Genomic DNA, 17,212 nt, shown 5'->3' on the forward strand with positions numbered 1-17,212 from the left:
TGTTATCCCACTCTTAGTCGTCAGGTGACGCAGCAACACCCATTCCCACACAACTACAAGATGACAGTTGCGTCAGAAGGCGGATGCACTCCTTGCCATTTGGCGGATCCATGTGTGGTTTCACGGCGTGTGGGAAAGGAGTTAGGTGCGGTTGAATCAGTGAAGGTAACCTGTAGTGGACTTCTGATATTTGTTTGTGTTTCTTCTAACCAGGGCGAGGGGGAGCTCCGTGTCACGCAACTTGGGTAAAGATCTATTTCTTGCTTTGCTCTTAGGAACAGGGAACCATTGAAAGTAGTGATTTCTGGGGTAACGTTAAGTGTGGAGGTGGAGCAATTGAAGTTGAAGATTCCTGGTGTTTGTGATGCCCACCGTTTGGTGAGACGCAGACCCGGGGGGAGGGTGTGGTGAAAAAGAGGAGTCACTGTCAGTCCTTTTTAGTTTTGAGTCAGTCTTTACCAACAAGGTCATGTTAGGATATATATCAGTTTGTCTCTGTGAATGGTTTGTCCTCTGACAAATCAACTGTACATTTCGGTGTTCCTCAAGGTTCCGTTTTAGGACCACTATTGTTTTCACTATATATTTTACCTCTTGGGGATGTTATTCGAAAACATAATATTAACTTTCACTGCTATGCGGATGACACACAGCTGTACATTTCAATGAAACATGGTGAAGCCCCAAAATTGCCCTTGCTAGAAGCATGTGTTTCAGACATAAGGAAGTGGATGGCTGCAAACTTTCTACTTTTAAACTCGGACAAAACAGAGATGCTTGTTCTAGGTCCCAAGAAACAAAGAGATCTTCTGTTGAATCTGACAATTAATCTTAATGGTTGTACAGTCGTCTCAAATAAAACTGTGAAGGACCTCGGCGTTACTCTGGACCCTGATCTCTCTTTTGAAGAACATATCAAGACCATTTCAAGGACAGCTTTTTTCCATCTACGTAACATTGCAGAAATCAGAAACTTTCTGTCCAAAAATGATGCAGAAAAATTTATCCATGCTTTTGTCACTTCTAGGTTAGACTACTGCAATGCTCTACTTTCCGGCTACCCGGTTAAAGCACTAAATAAACTCCAGTTAGTGCTAAATACGGCTGCTAGAATCCTGACTAGAACCAAAAAATTTGATCATATTACTCCAGTGCTAGCCTCTCTACACTGGCTTCCTGTCAAAGCAAGGGCTGATTTCAAGGTTTTACTGCTAACCTACAAAGCATTACATGGGCTTGCTCCTACCTATCTCTCTGATTTGGTCCTGCCGTACATACCTACACGTACGCTACGGTCACAAGACGCAGGCCTCCTAATTGTCCCTAGAATTTCTAAGCAAACAGCTGGAGGCAGGGCTTTCTCCTATAGAGCTCCATTTTTATGGAACGGTCTGCCTACCCATGTCAGAGACGTAAACTCGGTCTCAACCTTTAAGTCTCTACTGAAGACTCATCTCTTCAGTGGGTCATATGATTGAGTGTAGTCTGGCCCAGGAGTGGGAAGGTGAACGGAAAGGCTCTGGAGCAACGAACCGCCCTTGCTGTCTCTGCCTGGCCGGTTCCCCTCTTTCCACTGGGATTCTCGCTTACTGGGGCTCTCTCATGCCGTCCCTGGAGGGGGTGCGTCACCTGAGTGGGTTGATTCACTGATGTGGTCATCCTGTCTGGGTTGGCGTCCCCCCCCTCCCCTTGGGTTGTGGGCTATACTCAGCCTTGTCTCAGGATGGTAAGTTGGTGGTTGAAGATATCCCTCTAGTGGTGTGGGGGCTGTGCTTTGGCAAAGTGGGTGGGGTTATATCCTTCCTGTTTGGCCCTGTCCGGGGGTGTCCTCGGATGGGGCCACAGTGTCTCCTGACCCCTCCTGTCTCAGCCTCCAGTATTTATGCTGCAGTAGTTTATGTGTCGGGGGGCTACGGTCAGTTTGTTATATCTGGAGTACTTCTCCTGTCCTATTCGGTTTCATTCTTTTTTATTTTATTTTGTATCACAAAGTATAATGGATTTATATTATAGTCCAGTTGGGGGCGGTAATGCAGCATTGGATGCCAACCGCCGTTAAACTCCAAAGAAGAAGAAGGCGGATCCACAACCTGGAAGTTGTGCGTTACGAATGAACGGTTTTCTCTTTAAAACTGTTACATTTCGAAGTAATGTCAAGGATAGCTCTTGAGCCGGTGTGTTAGCTTTCAAAGATAACCGGAGCATTTCTTCCTAACTGTAATTTCCAAACGTGCAGGTAAGAGCCAACAGGTTATAATCGGGGGGTTTGCTGCAGAGACGAAAAGCCAGCAGCAGTTGACGTTTACTAGCTTAACTAGCTAATGTTAGCATCATCCATTTGTCAGTCTCTTTTTTTTCTTCACATCAAGACAGGTATTGTTAACTAGCATGAACCGTGTTAATGTTCAGATAACTCTGCTTGATTCACATCGGGATTGAATTGAACCTTCAACATATTTCACATCGACTGGTTAGCATGTTGGCTAGTTAGCGCCCCGGGCCAACTGCCCTTTTGGCCGTTAGCTTAGCTAGCCTCTGTCAGAGATCTAGCGCACCGACTGAACTGCCGGTAATGTCCGTGTGCTAGTAGCTTACTAAATACATTACATCCAGTTGCTAGCAACTGTTTTGACGTGCTGGTTGATAATTATTAACTGACCTGAGAAATGCAAGGGGCTAATAGGGAAAGGGATGTACATGTTTCTAGTATGAATCAGCTTGAGGTCCAGTGCTTGGTAGTAAGGCATCATGAGGGTGAGGGCTGTAGACACACCGAAGTAGGCGAAGAAACAGATGAGCAGAAATGCCCCGCCCAACATTTGGCTGTGCTTGATAATTCAGAGGAATTTATCTATTTCAAAGTTCATTGTGAAAATAGAGTAATACTGGAGATTATCTCATTAATTTCTGAGGCTTTGGGTGAAAAACCTCTTCTCTGAGGATCGTGTTGGTGGTTTCAAGGAGATATATATATATATATATATATACACACACACTCTGCATTCGGAAAGTATTCAGACCCCTTGACTTTTTCCACATTGTTACATTAGCCTTAATCTAAAATGGATTCAAGTTTTTTTTCCCCAATCTACACACCTCTAACAAATGTATTAAAAAAATATTTAAATATGGAAATATTACATTTACATAAGTATTCAGACCCTTTACTCAGTACTTTGTTGAAGCACCTTTGGCAGCAATTACAGCCTCTAGTCTTCTTGGGTATGACACTACTAGCTTGGCACACCTGTATTTGGGGAGTTTCTCCCATTCTTCTCTGCAGATCAAATCAAACTTCATTTGCCACATGCACTGAATACAACAAGTGTGGACTTTACAGTGAAATGCTGACTTACAAGCCCTTAACCAACACTGCAGTTCAAGAAGAAGAGAAGATTTACCAAGTAGGCTAAAATAAAAAGTAACACAAAAAGAATAACAATAACGAGGCTGTGTCAATGTAAATTGTCCAGTGGCAATTTTTATTAATTGTTCAGCAGCCTAATGGTTTGTTGAGGAGCCTTTTGGTCCTAGACGTGGAGCTCTGGCACCGCTTGCCGTGCAGTAGCAGAGAAAACAGTCTATAACTTGGGTGACTGGAGTCTCTGACAATTTTATGGGCTTTCCTCTGACACGGCCAAGTATGTTATATAGGTCCTGGATGGCAAGAAGCTTGGCCCCAGTGATGTACTGGGCCATTCACACTACCCTCTGTAGTGCCTTGCGGTCAGAGGCCAAGCAGTTGTCATACCAGGCAGTGAAGCAGCCAGTCAAGATGCTCTCGATGGTGCAGCTGTAGAACTTTGAGTATCTGAGGGCCCATGCCAAATCTTTTTATCCTCCTGAAGGGAAGAGGAGTTGTCATGCTCTCTTCACGACTGTGTTGGTGTGTTAGGACCATGATAAATCCTTAGTGATGTGGACACCGAGGAACTTGAAGCTCTCGACCCGCTCCACTACAGCCCCGTCGATGTGAATTGGGGCGTGTCGACCCTCCGTTTCCTGTAGTCCACGATCAGCTCCTTTGTCTTGGAGAACCTTGAAGTGTTTTTATCAGCTGTGTAAAGTGCCTTTATTAGGGTGTGTGTGTGAGTCAGAGAGAGTGAGATGTTTGTGAGTGGAAGAGTGCAGCTGGGATCTATGCAGGCTGATAGTTGTGACCTTAGAAAACACTATTGATCTGTAAGGGAATTTACCTGACCTGCTGGACCATCAACTGTAAACCGTTAGTTTATAGTAATCTCTACTAGAGGGTGACCGATTATGATTTTTCAACACCGATTGGAAAAAAAAAAAAAAAAAATTGTAATAATGACAATTACAACAATATTGAACTAACACTTATTTTAACTTAATATAAAACATCAAAATCAATTTAGCCTCAAACAAATAATGAAACATGTTCAATTTGGTTTAAATAATGCAAAAACAAAGTGTTGGAGAAGAAAGTAATATGTGCCATGTAAGAAAGCTAACGTTTAAGTTCCTTGCTCAGAACATGAGAACATATGAGAGCTGGTGGTTCCTTTTAACATATTCTTCAATATTCCAAGGTAAGAGGTTTTAGGTTGTAGTTAATATAGTTTTATAGGACTATTTCTCTCTATACCATCTGTATTTCATATACCTTTGACAATTGGATGTTCTTATAGGCACTATAGTATTGCCAGTGTAACACTATATGGGTAGACGCTCCTAAAAACCAATGAGGAGATGGGAGAGGCGGGACTTCTAGGGTGTTAAGCGTCACAATTAGAACCAAGTTCTAGAGCAGTGTGGTCATTGTGTTAGAGCAGTGTGGTCATTGTGTTAGAGCTGGGTGGCCAGTGTGTTAGAGCAGGGTGGCCAGTGTGTTAGAGCAGGGTGGCCAGTGTGTTAGAGCAGGGTGGCCAGTGTGTTAGAGCAGGGTGGCCAGTGTGTTAGAGCAGGGTGGCCAGTGTGTTAGAGCAGGGTGGCCAGTGTGTTAGAGCTGGGTGGCCAGTGTGTTAGAGCAGGGTGGCCAGTGTGTTAGAGCAGGGTGGCCAGTGTGTTAGAGCAGGGTGGCCAGTGTGTTAGAGCAGGGTGGCCAGTGTGTTAGAGCTGGGTGGCCAGTGTGTTAGAGCTGGGTGGCCAGTGTGTTAGAGCTGGGTGGCCAGTGTGTTAGAGCTGGGTGGCCAGTGTGTTAGAGCTGGGTGGCCAGTGTGTTAGAGCTGGGTGGCCAGTGTGTTAGAGCTGGGTGGCCAGTGTGTTAGAGCTGGGTGGCCAGTGTGTTAGAGCTGGGTGGCCAGTGTGTTAGAGCTGGGTGGCCAGTGTGTTAGAGCTGGGTGGCTGTGTGTTAGAGCTGGGTGGCCAGTGTGTTAGAGCTGGGTGGCCAGCGTTTTAGAGCAGGGTGGCCAGCGTTTTAGAGCAGGGTGGCCAGCGTGTTAGAGCAGGGTGGCCAGCGTGTTAGAGCTGGGTGGCCAGCGTGTTAGAGCTGGGTGGCCAGCGTGTTAGAGCTGGGTGGCCAGCGTGTTAGAGCTGGGTGGCCAGCGTGTTAGAGCTGGGTGGCCAGCGTGTTAGAGCTGGGTGGCCAGCGTGTTAGAGCTGGGTGGCCAGCGTGTTAGAGCTGGGTGGCCAGCGTGTTAGAGCAGGGTGGCCAGCGTGTTAGAGCAGGGTGGCCAGCGTGTTAGAGCTGGGTGGCCAGCGTGTTAGAGCTGGGTGGCCAGCGTGTTAGAGCTGGGTGGCCAGTGTGTTAGAGCAGGGTGTTAGAGCTGGGTGGCCAGCGTGTTAGAGCTGGATGGCCAGCGTGTTAGAGCTGGATGGCCAGCGTGTTAGAGCTGGGTGGCCAGCGTGTTAGAGCTGGGTGGCCAGCGTGTTAGAGCTGGGTGGCCAGTGTGTTAGAGCAGTGTGTTAGAGCTGGGTGGCCGGTGCGTTTGAGCAGGGTGGCCGGTGCGTTGGCCGGTGCGTTTGAGCAGGGTGGCCGGTGCGTTTGAGCAGGGTGGCCGGTGCGTTCGAGCAGGGTGGCCGGTGCGTTTGAGCACTGTGTTAGAGCAGTGTGGTCAGAGCAGTGTGTTAGAGCAGTGTGGCCAGTGTGTTAGAGCAGTGTGGTCAGTGTGTTAGAGCAGTGTGGTCAGTGTGTTAGAGCAGTGTTGTCAGTGTGTTAGAGCAGTGTGTTAGTGCAGTGTGGCCAGTGTGTTAGAGCAGTGTGTTAGAGCAGTGTGGCCAGTGTGTTAGAGCAGTGTGGCCAGTGTGTTAGAGCAGTGTGTTAGAGCAGTGTGTTAGAGCAGTGTGTTAGAGCAGGGTGTTAGAGCTGGGTGGCCAGTGTTAGAGCTGGGTGGCCAGTGTGTTAGAGCTGGGTGGCCAGTGTGTTAGAGCTGGGTGGCCAGTGTGTTAGAGCTGGGTGGCCAGTGTGTTAGAGCTGGGTGGTCAGTGTGTTAGAGCAGTGTGGTCAGTGTGTTAGAGCAGTGTGTTAGAGCAGTGTTGTCAGTGTGTTAGAGCAGTGTGTTAGTGCAGTGTGGCCAGTGTGTTAGAGCAGTGTGTTAGAGCAGTGTGGCCAGTGTGTTAGAGCAGTGTGTTAGAGCAGTGTGTTAGAGCAGTGTGTTAGAGTAGTGTGTTAGAGCAGTGTGTTAGAGCAGTGTGTTAGAGCAGTGTGTTAGAGCAGTGTGTTAGAGCAGTGTGTTAGAGCAGTGTGTTAGAGCAGTGTGTTAGAGCTGGGTGTTAGAGCTGGGTGGCCAGTGTGTTAGAGCTGGGTGGCCAGTGTGTTAGAGCTGGCTAGCTATCCCCCCCTTTCCGACTGACTAGCCATCCCCCCCCCTTTCCGACTGACTAGCCATCCCCCCTTTCCGACTGACTAGCCATCCCCCCTTTCCGACTGACTAGCCATCCCCCCCTTTCCGACTGACTAGCCATCCCCCCCTTTCCGACTGACTAGCCATCCCCCCCTTTCCGACTGACTAGCCATCCCCCCCTTTCCGACTGACTAGCCATCCCCCCCTTTCCGACTGACTAGCTATCCCCCCCTTTCCGACTGACTAGCTATCCCCCCCCTTTCCGACTGACTAGCTATCCCCCCCTTTCCGACTGACTAGCTATCCCCCCCTTTCCGACTGACTAGCTATCCCCCCCTTTCCGACTGACTAGCTATCCCCCCCTTTCCGACTGACTAGCTATCCCCCCCTTTCCGACTGACTAGCTATCCCCCCCTTTCCGACTGACTAGCTATCCCCCCCCTTTCCGACTGACTAGCTACCCCCCCTTTCCGACTGACTAGCCCCCCCCTTTCCGACTGACTAGCTACCCCCCCTTTCCGACTGACTAGCTACCCCCCCCTTTCCGACTGACTAGCTACCCCCCCTTTCCGACTGACTAGCTACCCCCCCCTTTCCGACTGACTAGCTACCCCCCCCTTTCCGACTGACTAGCTACCCCCCCTTTCCGACTGACTAGCTATCCCCCCCTTTCCGACTGACTAGCTATCCCCCCCTTTCCGACTGACTAGCTATCCCCCCCTTTCCGACTGACTAGCTATCCCCCCTTTCCGACTGACTAGCTATCCCCCCTTTCCGACTGACTAGCTATCCCCCCCTTTCCGACTGACTAGCTATCCCCCCCTTTCCGACTGACTAGCTATCCCCCCCTTTCCGACTGACTAGCTATCCCCCCTTTCCGACTGACTAGCTATCCCCCCCTTTCCGACTGACTAGCTATCCCCCCCTTTCCGACTGACTAGCTATCCCCCCCTTTCCGACTGACTAGCTATCCCCCCTTTCCGACTGACTAGCTATCCCCCCTTTCCGACTGACTAGCTACCCCCCCCCTATCCGACTGACTAGAAACAGTGTCATCAACACAATGGGTTTTTTTCTTTACCAAAAAAATTAAGTTTTGGTACTATATTTTTTTACTACCGGTACTTCCTGAAATGTGTCTCAGGTGATTAGGACGATCACGTCTGTATCAGACCATTTTATAGGGCAACGTTGCTGCTCCACAAGGCTAGTTATTCATTAATAGGGCTGTCTCTGCGTTGTTAACCTCCCAATCATGATGCACAGAAGTTAACACACTTGAATAATACAACAGGCATGTAGAAATGTTAAACTGCTAATTTGTCTTCCCAAAACAATGTCCAGTACAGGAAAGGTTTGGGAACCCCTGTTTTAGATCACAAAATAACATGCTTTTTCTTATCCTCTCTCCCTCTCCCTCTTCCTCTCCCCTCCCCCTCTGACAGGTAAGGTTCAGATTCAGGTGAGTGATGCCTGTAGAGTCCAGCAGTGACTGTCCCCATCTGGAGTGTGTTGGAGAAATCACCAAGGATGAACTGATCCACAAGTCACATGTGAGTCCTGTAGTCCTGTCCCCTTCCTTAGACCACCTGTCCTGTAGTCCTGTCCCCTTCCATAGATCACCTGTCCTGTAGTCCTGTCCCCTTCCATAGACCACCTGTCCTGTAGTCCTGTCCCCTTCCATAGATCACCTGTCCTGTCCCCTTCCATAGATCACCTGTCCTGTAGTCCTGTCCCCTTCCATAGACCACCTGTCCTGTAGTCCCCTCCCATAGACCACCTGTCCTGTAGTCCTGTCCCCTTCCATAGATCACCTGTCCTGTAGTCCTGTCCCCTTCCATAGACCACCTGTCCTGTAGTCCTGTCCCCTTCCATAGATCACCTGTCCTGTAGTCCTGTCCCCTTCCATAGACCACCTGTCCTGTAGTCCCCTCCCATAGACCACCTGTCCTGTAGTCCTGTCCCCTTCCATAGATCACCTGTCCTGTAGTCCCCTTCCATAGATCACCTGTCCTGTAGTCCTGTCCCCTTCCATAGATCACCTGTCCTGTAGTCCCCTTCCATAGATCACCTGTCCTGTCCCCTTCCATAGACCACCTGTCCTGTAGTCCTGTCCCCTTCCATAGACTACCTGTCCTGTAGTCCTGTCCCCTTCCATAGACCACCTGTCCTGTAGTCCTGTCCCCTTCCATAGATCACCTGTCCTGTAGTCCCCTTCCATAGACCACCTGTCCTGTAGTCCTGTCCCCTTCCATAGATCACCTGTCCTGTAGTCCCCTTCCATAGATCACCTGTCCTGTAGTCCTGTCCCCTTCCATGGTACGTTACAGCCTTATTCTAAAATGGATTACATCGTTTTTTTCCCCTCATCAATTGACAAAGCAAAAACAGGTTTCAATTTTTTGTTCATATTTACATAAGTATTCAGACCCTTTACTCAGTACTTTGTGGAAGCACCTTTGGCAGTGTTTACAGCCTCTCAAGCTCTGTCAGGTTGGATGGGGAGCGTCGGTGCACAGCTATTTTCAGGTCTCTCCAGAGATGTTCGATCGGGTTCAAGTCCTGGCTCTGGCTGGGCCACTCAAGGACATTCAGAGACTTGTCCCAAAGCCACTCCTGCGTTGTCTTGGCTGTGTGCTTAGGGTCGTTGTCCTGTTGATGGTGAACCTTCACCCCAATCTGAGGTCCTGAGTGCTCTGGAGCAGGTTTTTGTGTCTCATAGTAAAGGGTCTGAATTCTTAAGTAAATGTTTGTTTTTCTATTTTTAAGAAATGTGCAAACATTACTAAAAACCTGCTTTCACTTTGTCATGGGGTATTGTGTGTAGATTGAGGAAGTGTTTTCATTTAATTCATTTTAGAATAAGACTAATTTAAACAAAATGTGGAAAAAGGGGAAGGGGTCTGAATACTCTCCGAATGCACTGTAAACATAAACACAATGGGATCTGAATACTCTCCGAATGCACTGTAAACATAAACACAATGGGGTCTGAATACTCTCTGAATGCACTGTAAACATAAACACAATGGGGTCTGAATACTCTCTGAATGCACTGTAAACATAAACACAATGGGGTCTGAATACTCTCTGAATGCACTGTAAATCCGCTTATGATGTTGTTCACTCGGCTACTATCACATTTTATAGTGGTTAGCTGATAGAAACTAATTAGGCTAGCTAAATTATCTTTATCATCGAGTAGCGTTAGCTAGAATATAAACTATTATAAATGGCCAAGTCCTGGATGTTTTACAGGAAATGAGAATGTTGTCTTTGGAGAACACTGTGCTCTATCATGTTACTGTTCGATAGATACTGTCTCTCTGGTCTGGTCACTTAAACTGGTTGGCTGTTGTGGTGTGTGTGTGGGGGTGTTTCTAGGGCCAGTGTCAAGACTGCAAGGTTGGAGGACCAAATCTGTGGGCGTGTCTGGAGGTGAGTGAGCAGTCCCTGGCTTTGTTTGGGACTTTTATTTTGAAAGTTGACTGCCATTTGGCCTTGTATGAATATGGACGTAACAGTTCTGTAGTAATAATCTGTTTTCTCTGTGTGTGTGTGCAGAACACCTGTGCCTATGTGGGCTGTGGAGAATCTCATGCTGACCATAGCACTGTCCACTCACAGGTGAGTCACCTCTGACCCTTCTCCTCCCACACACACCGCTACAGGACTAGATCAATGTTCAGGATGGTGCAGGAGAGAGAAGGTGTTGAAGTGAGAGATGGGAGGAGAAGGAAGTGTGGGGAGGGAAAGGAAGTGGTAGAGAGAGATGGGGAGGAGAAGGAAGTGGTAGAGTGAGATGGGGAGGGAAAGGAAGTGGTAGAGTGAGATGGGGAGGGAAAGGAAGTGGTAGAGTGAGATGGGGAGGAGAAGGAAGTGGTAGAGTGAGATGGGGAGGAGAAGGAAGTGGTATAGTGAGATGGGGAGGAGAAGGAAGTGGTATAGTGAGATGGGGAGGAGAAGGAAGTGGTATAGTGAGATGGGGAGGAGAAGGAAGGGGTATAGTGAGATGGGGAGGAGAAGGAAGTGGTAGAGTGAGATGGGGAGGAGAAGGAAGTGGTAGAGTGAGATGGGGAGGAGAAGGAAGTGGTAGAGTGAGATGGGGAGGAGAAGGAAGTGGTAGAGTGAGATGGGGAGGAGAAGGAAGTGGTAGAGTGAGATGGGGAGGAGAAGGAAGTGGTAGAGAGTGATGGGGAGGAGAAGGAAGTGGTAGAGTGAGATGGGGAGGAGAAGGAAGTGGTAGAGTGAGATGGGGAGGAGAAGGAAGTGGTAGAGTGAGATGGGGAGGAGAAGGAAGTGGTAGAGTGAGATGGGGAGGAGAAGGAAGTGGTAGAGTGAGATGGGGAGGAGAAGGAAGTGGTAGAGTGAGATGGGGAGGAGAAGGAAGTGGTAGAGTGAGATGGGGAGGAGAAGGAAGTGGTAGAGTGAGATGGGGAGGAGAAGGAAGTGGTAGAGTGAGATGGGGAGGAGAAGGAAGTGGTAGAGTGAGATGGGGAGGAGAAGGAAGTGGTAGAGTGAGATGGGGAGGAGAAGGAAGTGGGAGAGTGAGATGGGGAGGAGAAGGAAGTGGGAGAGAGTGATGGGGAGGAGAAGGAAGTGGTAGAGAGTGATGGGGAGGAGAAGGAAGTGGTAGAGTGAGATGGGGAGGAGAAGGAAGTGGTAGAGTGAGATGGGGAGGAGAAGGAAGTGGTAGAGTGAGATGGGGAGGAGAAGGAAGTGGTAGAGAGTGATGGGGAGGAGAAGGAAGTGGTAGAGAGTGATGGGGAGGAGAAGGAAGTGGTAGAGAGTGATGGGGAGGAGAAGGAAGTGGTAGAGAGTGATGGGGAGGAGAAGGAAGTGGTAGAGTGAGATGGGGAGGAGAAGGAAGTGGTAGAGTGAGATGGGGAGGAGAAGGAAGTGGTAGAGAGTGATGGGGAGGAGAAGGAAGTGGTAGAGTGAGATGGGGAGGAGAAGGGAGGGAGAGAGAGAGATGGGGAGGAGAAGGAAGTGGTAGAGAGTGATGGGGAGGAGAAGGAAGTGGTAGAGAGTGATGGGGAGGAGAAGGAAGTGGTAGAGTGAGATGGGGAGGAGAAGGGAGGGAGAGAGAGAGAGAGATCCACCCCCCCTTCACTTTCCTTTCTCCATCTAGCAATACACGTACAGTTGAAGTCGTAAGATTACATACACTTAGGTTGGAGTCATTAAAACTAGTTTTTCAACCAACCACTCCACAAATTTCTTGTTAACCAACTATAGTTTTGGCAAGTCTGTTAGGACATCTACTTTGTGCATGACACAAGTCATTTTTCCAACAACTGTTTACAGACAGATTATTTCACTTATAATTCACTGTATCACAATTCCAGTGGGTCAGAAGTTTACATACACTAAGTTGACTGTGCCTTTAAACAGCTTGGAAAATTCCAGAAAATTATGTCATGGCTTTAGAAGCTTCTGATAGGCTAATTGACATCATTTGAGTCAATTGGAGGTGTACCTGTGGATGTATTTCAAGGCCTACCTTCAAACTCAGTGCCTCTTTGTTTAACATCATGGGAAAATCAAAAGAAATCAGCCAAGACCTCAGAAAACAAATGGTAGACCTCCACAAGTCTGGTTCATCCTTGGGAGCAATTTCCAAACGCCTGAAGGTACCATGTTCATCTGTACAAACAATAGTACGCAAGTATAAACACCATGGGAACACACAGCCATCATACCGCTCAGGAAGGAGATGTTCTGTCTCCTAGAGATGAACGTACTTTGGTGCGAAAAGTGCAAATCAATCCCAGAACAACAGCAAAGGACCTTGTGAAGATGCTGGAGGAAACATGTACAAAAGTATCTATATCCACAGTAAAACGAGTCCTATATCAACATAACCTGAAAGGTCGCTCAGCAAGGAAGAAGTCACTGCTCCAAAACCACCATTAAAAAGCCAGACTATGGTTTGCAACTGCACACGGGGACAAAGACCGTACTTTTTGGAGAAATGTCCTCTGGTCTGATGAAACAAAAGTAGAACTGTTTGGCCATAATAGCCATTCATTGTTATGTTTTGAGTAAAAAGGGGAGGCTTGCAAGCCGAAGAACACCATCCCAACCATGAAGCACGGGGGTGGCAGCATCATGTTGTGGGGGTGCTGTGCTGCAGGAGGGACTGGTGCACTTCACAAAATAGATGGCGTCATGAGGGAGGAAAATTATGTGGATATATTGATGCAACATCAGTCAGGAAGTTAAAGCTTGGTCACAAATGGGTCTTCCAAATGGACAATGACCCCAAGCATACTTCCAAAGTTGTGTCAAAATGGCGTAAGGACAACAAATTCAAGGTATGGGAGTGGCCATCACAAAGCCCTGATTTCAATCCTTTAGAAAATGTTGTGGGTGGAACTGAGAATGCGTGTGCGAGCACCTGGTAGTGTGGTGGATGGGACTACCAGCTCTCTGTAACCTAGAGGACAACCAGTGGGTCCATCTCCTCTATACCACCCACCTGGTAGTGTGGTGGATGGGACTACCAGCTCTCTGTAACCTAGAGGGCAACCAGTGGGTCCGTCTCCTCTATACCACCCACCTGGTAGTGTGGTGGATGGGACTACCAGCTCTCTGTAACCTAGAGGGCAACCAGTGGGTCCGTCTCCTCTATACCACCCACCTGGTAGTGTGGTGGATGGGACTACCAGCTCTCTGTAACCTAGAGGACAACCAGTGGGTCCGTCTCCTCTATACCACCCACCTGGTAGTGTGGTGGATGGAACTACCAGCTCTCTGTAACCTAGAGGGCAACCAGTGGGTCCGTCTCCTCTATACCACCCACCTGGTAGTGTGGTGGATGGGACTACCAGCTCTCTGTAACCTAGAGGGCAACCAGTGGGTCCGTCTCCTCTATACCACCCACCTGGTAGTGTGGTGGATGGGACTACCAGCTCTCTGTAACCTAGAGGGCAACCAGTGGGTCCGTCTCCTCTATACCACCCACCTGGTAGTGTGGTGGATGGGACTACCAGCTCTCTGTAACCTAGAGGGCAACCAGTGGGTCCGTCTCCTCTATACCACCCACCTGGTAGTGTGGTGGATGGGACTACCAGCTCTCTGTAACCTAGAGGACAACCAGTGGGTCCGTCTCCTCTATACCACCCACCTGGTAGTGTGGTGGATGGGACTACCAGCTCTCTGTAACCTAGAGGGCAACCAGTGGGTCCGTCTCCTCTATACCACCCACCTGGTAGTGTGGTGGATGGGGACTACCAGCTCTCTGTAACCTAGAGGGCAACCAGTGGGTCCGTCTCCTCTATACCACCCACCTGGTAGTGTGGTGGATGGGACTACCAGCTCTCTGTAACCTAGAGGACAACCAGGTGGTCCGTCTCCTCTATACCACCCACCTGGTAGTGTGGTGGATGGGACTACCAGCTCTCTGTAACCTAGAGGGCAACCAGGTGGTCCGTCTCCTCTATACCGCCCACCTGGTAGTGTGGTGGATGGGACTACCAGCTCTCTGTAACCTAGAGGACAACCAGTGGGTCCATCTCCTCTATACCACCCACCTGGTAGTGTGGTGGATGGGACTACCAGCTCTCTGTAACCTAGAGGACAACCAGTGGGTCCGTCTCCTCTATACCACCCACCTGGTAGTGTGGTGGATGGGACTACCAGCTCTCTGTAACCTAGAGGGCAACCAGTGGGTCCGTCTCCTCTATACCACCCACCTGGTAGTGTGGTGGATGGGACTACCAGCTCTCTGTAACCTAGAGGACAACCAGTGGGTCCGTCTCCTCTATACCACCCACCTGGTAGTGTGGTGGATGGGACTACCAGCTCTCTGTAACCTAGAGGGCAACCAGTGGGTCCGTCTCCTCTATACCACCCACCTGGTAGTGTGGTGGATGGGGACTACCAGCTCTCTGTAACCTAGAGGGCAACCAGTGGGTCCGTCTCCTCTATACCACCCACCTGGTAGTGTGGTGGATGGGACTACCAGCTCTCTGTAACCTAGAGGGCAACCAGTGGGTCCGTCTCCTCTATACCACCCACCTGGTAGTGTGGTGGATGGGACTACCAGCTCTCTGTAACCTAGAGGGCAACCAGTGGGTCCGTCTCCTCTATACCACCCACCTGGTAGTGTGGTGGATGGGACTACCAGCTCTCTGTAACCTAGAGGACAACCAGTGGGTCCGTCTCCTCTATACCACCCACCTGGTAGTGTGGTGGATGGGACTACCAGCTCTCTGTAACCTAGAGGGCAACCAGTGGGTCCGTCTCCTCTATACCACCCACCTGGTAGTGTGGTGGATGGGGACTACCAGCTCTCTGTAACCTAGAGGGCAACCAGTGGGTCCGTCTCCTCTATACCACCCACCTGGTAGTGTGGTGGATGGGACTACCAGCTCTCTGTAACCTAGAGGGCAACCAGTGGGTCCGTCTCCTCTATACCACCCACCTGGTAGTGTGGTGGATGGGACTACCAGCTCTCTGTAACCTAGAGGGCAACCAGTGGGTCCGTCTCCTCTATACCACCCACCTGGTAGTGTGGTGGATGGGACTACCAGCTCTCTGTAACCTAGAGGACAACCAGTGGGTCCGTCTCCTCTATACCACCCACCTGGTAGTGTGGTGGATGGGACTACCAGCTCTCTGTAACCTAGAGGGCAACCAGTGGGTCCGTCTCCTCTATACCACCCACCTGGTAGTGTGGTGGATGGGACTACCAGCTCTCTGTAACCTAGAGGGCAACCAGTGGGTCCGTCTCCTCTATACCACCCACCTGGTAGTGTGGTGGATGGGACTACCAGCTTTCTGTAACCTAGAGGACAACCAGTGGGTCCGTCTCCTCTATACCATGTTTCTTGTAGGATGACAATGTCTGTATTTCTAATTTATTTGATAAAGTCCAGATTCCTGTTCTTTAGGCCAAAGGCAGATGACCTCTGACCTTGGCTATTCCAGGATGAGATAGTAAAGACTTTGTGTTCCATAAAGTGTCCAATGTTGTGTGGTTTGACCTCAGACCAGTAAGTGTGAGCAGAGCTTGCTGAGCATCTGGTACATGCAATTTTCTTGGGCTAGGATAAGAGTGGGGGGTTGGGCCTGTTTTCCTGCTCAAGGCCTGTGAGTCAGGTAGTGAGGTAGATAATTAACATAAGTTAAATGATAAAAATGAACAGGAAACATTACACTCACAGAAGTTCTAAAATAATAGACATTTCAAATGTCGTGTGTGTACATACATACATACAGTGCCTTGCAAAAGTATTCGGCCCCCTTGAACTTTGCGACCTTTTGCCACATTTCAGGCTTCAAACATAAAGATATAAAACTGTATTTTTTTGTGAAGAATCAACAAGTGGGACACAATCATGAAGTGGAACGACATTTATTGGATATTTCAAACTTTAACAATTAAAAACTGAAAAATTGGGCGTGCAAAATTATTCAGCCCCCTTAAGTTAATACTTTGTAGCGCCACCTTACAGCTGTAAGTCGCTTGGAGTATGTCTCTATCAGTTTTGCACATCGAGAGGCTGAAAATTTTCCCCATTCCTCCTTGCAAAACAGCTCGAGCTCAGTGAGGTTGGATGGAGAGCATTTGTGAACAGCAGTTTTCAGTTCTTTCCACAGATTCTCGATTGGATTCAGGTCTGGACTTTGACTTGGCCATTCTAACACCTGGATATGTTTATTTTTGAACCATTCCATTGTAGATTTTGCTTTATGTTTTGGATCATTGTCTTGTTGGAAGACAAATCTCCGTCCCAGGTCTTTTGCAGACCCCATCAGGTTTTCTTCCAGAATGGTCCTGTATTTGGCTCCATCCATCTTCCCATCAATTTTAACCATCTTCCCTGTCCCTGCTGAAGAAAAGCAGGCCCAAACCATGATGCTGCCACCACCATGTTTGACAGTGGGGATGGTGTGTTCAGGGTGATGAGCTGTGTTGCTTTTACGCCAAACATAACGTTTTGCATTGTTGCCAAAAAGTTCAATTTTGGTTTCATCTGACCAGAGCACCTTCTTCCACATGTTTGGTGTGTCTCCCAGGTGGCTTGTGGCAAACTTTAAACAACACTTTTTATGGATATCTTTAAGAAATGGCTTTCTTCTTGCCACTCTTCCATAAAGGCCAGATTTGTGCAATATACGACTGATTGTTGTCCTATGGACAGAGTCTCCCACCTCAGCTGTAGATCTCTGCAGTTCATCCAGAGTGATCACGGGCCTCTTGGCTGCATCTCTGATCAGTCTTCTCCTTGTATGAGCTGAAAGTTTAGAGGGACGGCCAGGTCTTGGTAGATTTGCAGTGGTCTGATACTCCTTCCATTTCAATATTATCGCTTGCACAGTGCTCCTTGGGATGTTTAAAGCTTGGGAAATCTTTTTGTATCCAAATCCGGCTTTAAACTTCTTCACAACAGTATCTCGGACTTGCCTGGTGTGTTCCTTGTTCTTCATGATGCTCTCTGCGCTTTTAACGGACCTCT

General features: G+C 48.6%; 1 protein-coding gene across 3 annotated transcripts in view; it reads left to right on the forward strand.

Annotated features, from left to right (window-relative positions):
- The first annotated feature begins 5 nt into the window (after positions 1 to 5).
- The window catches only part of usp33 (ubiquitin specific peptidase 33), a 76,931-nt gene continuing 59,724 nt past the window's right edge, over positions 6 to 17,212 (forward strand). The window contains exons 1-4 of one of the 3 annotated variants that reach the window (XM_090182983.1): positions 6 to 165; positions 8,192 to 8,299; positions 10,131 to 10,184; positions 10,311 to 10,373. In XM_090182983.1, coding sequence (XP_090039109.1) covers positions 8,216 to 8,299; positions 10,131 to 10,184; positions 10,311 to 10,373 — 201 coding nt within the window. In that variant the 5' untranslated portion in view covers positions 6 to 165; positions 8,192 to 8,215. Of the gene's footprint in view, positions 246 to 2,047; positions 2,237 to 8,191; positions 8,300 to 10,130; positions 10,185 to 10,310; positions 10,374 to 17,212 lie in introns of those variants that run through there. The other 2 variants (XM_090182984.1, XM_090182982.1) reach the window with 2 other exon arrangements.

Source organism: Oncorhynchus mykiss, chromosome 8, assembly GCF_057628025.1.
Source record: "Oncorhynchus mykiss isolate SJ-2025 chromosome 8, ASM5762802v1, whole genome shotgun sequence".
Taxonomy (NCBI): Eukaryota; Metazoa; Chordata; class Actinopteri; order Salmoniformes; family Salmonidae; genus Oncorhynchus; species Oncorhynchus mykiss.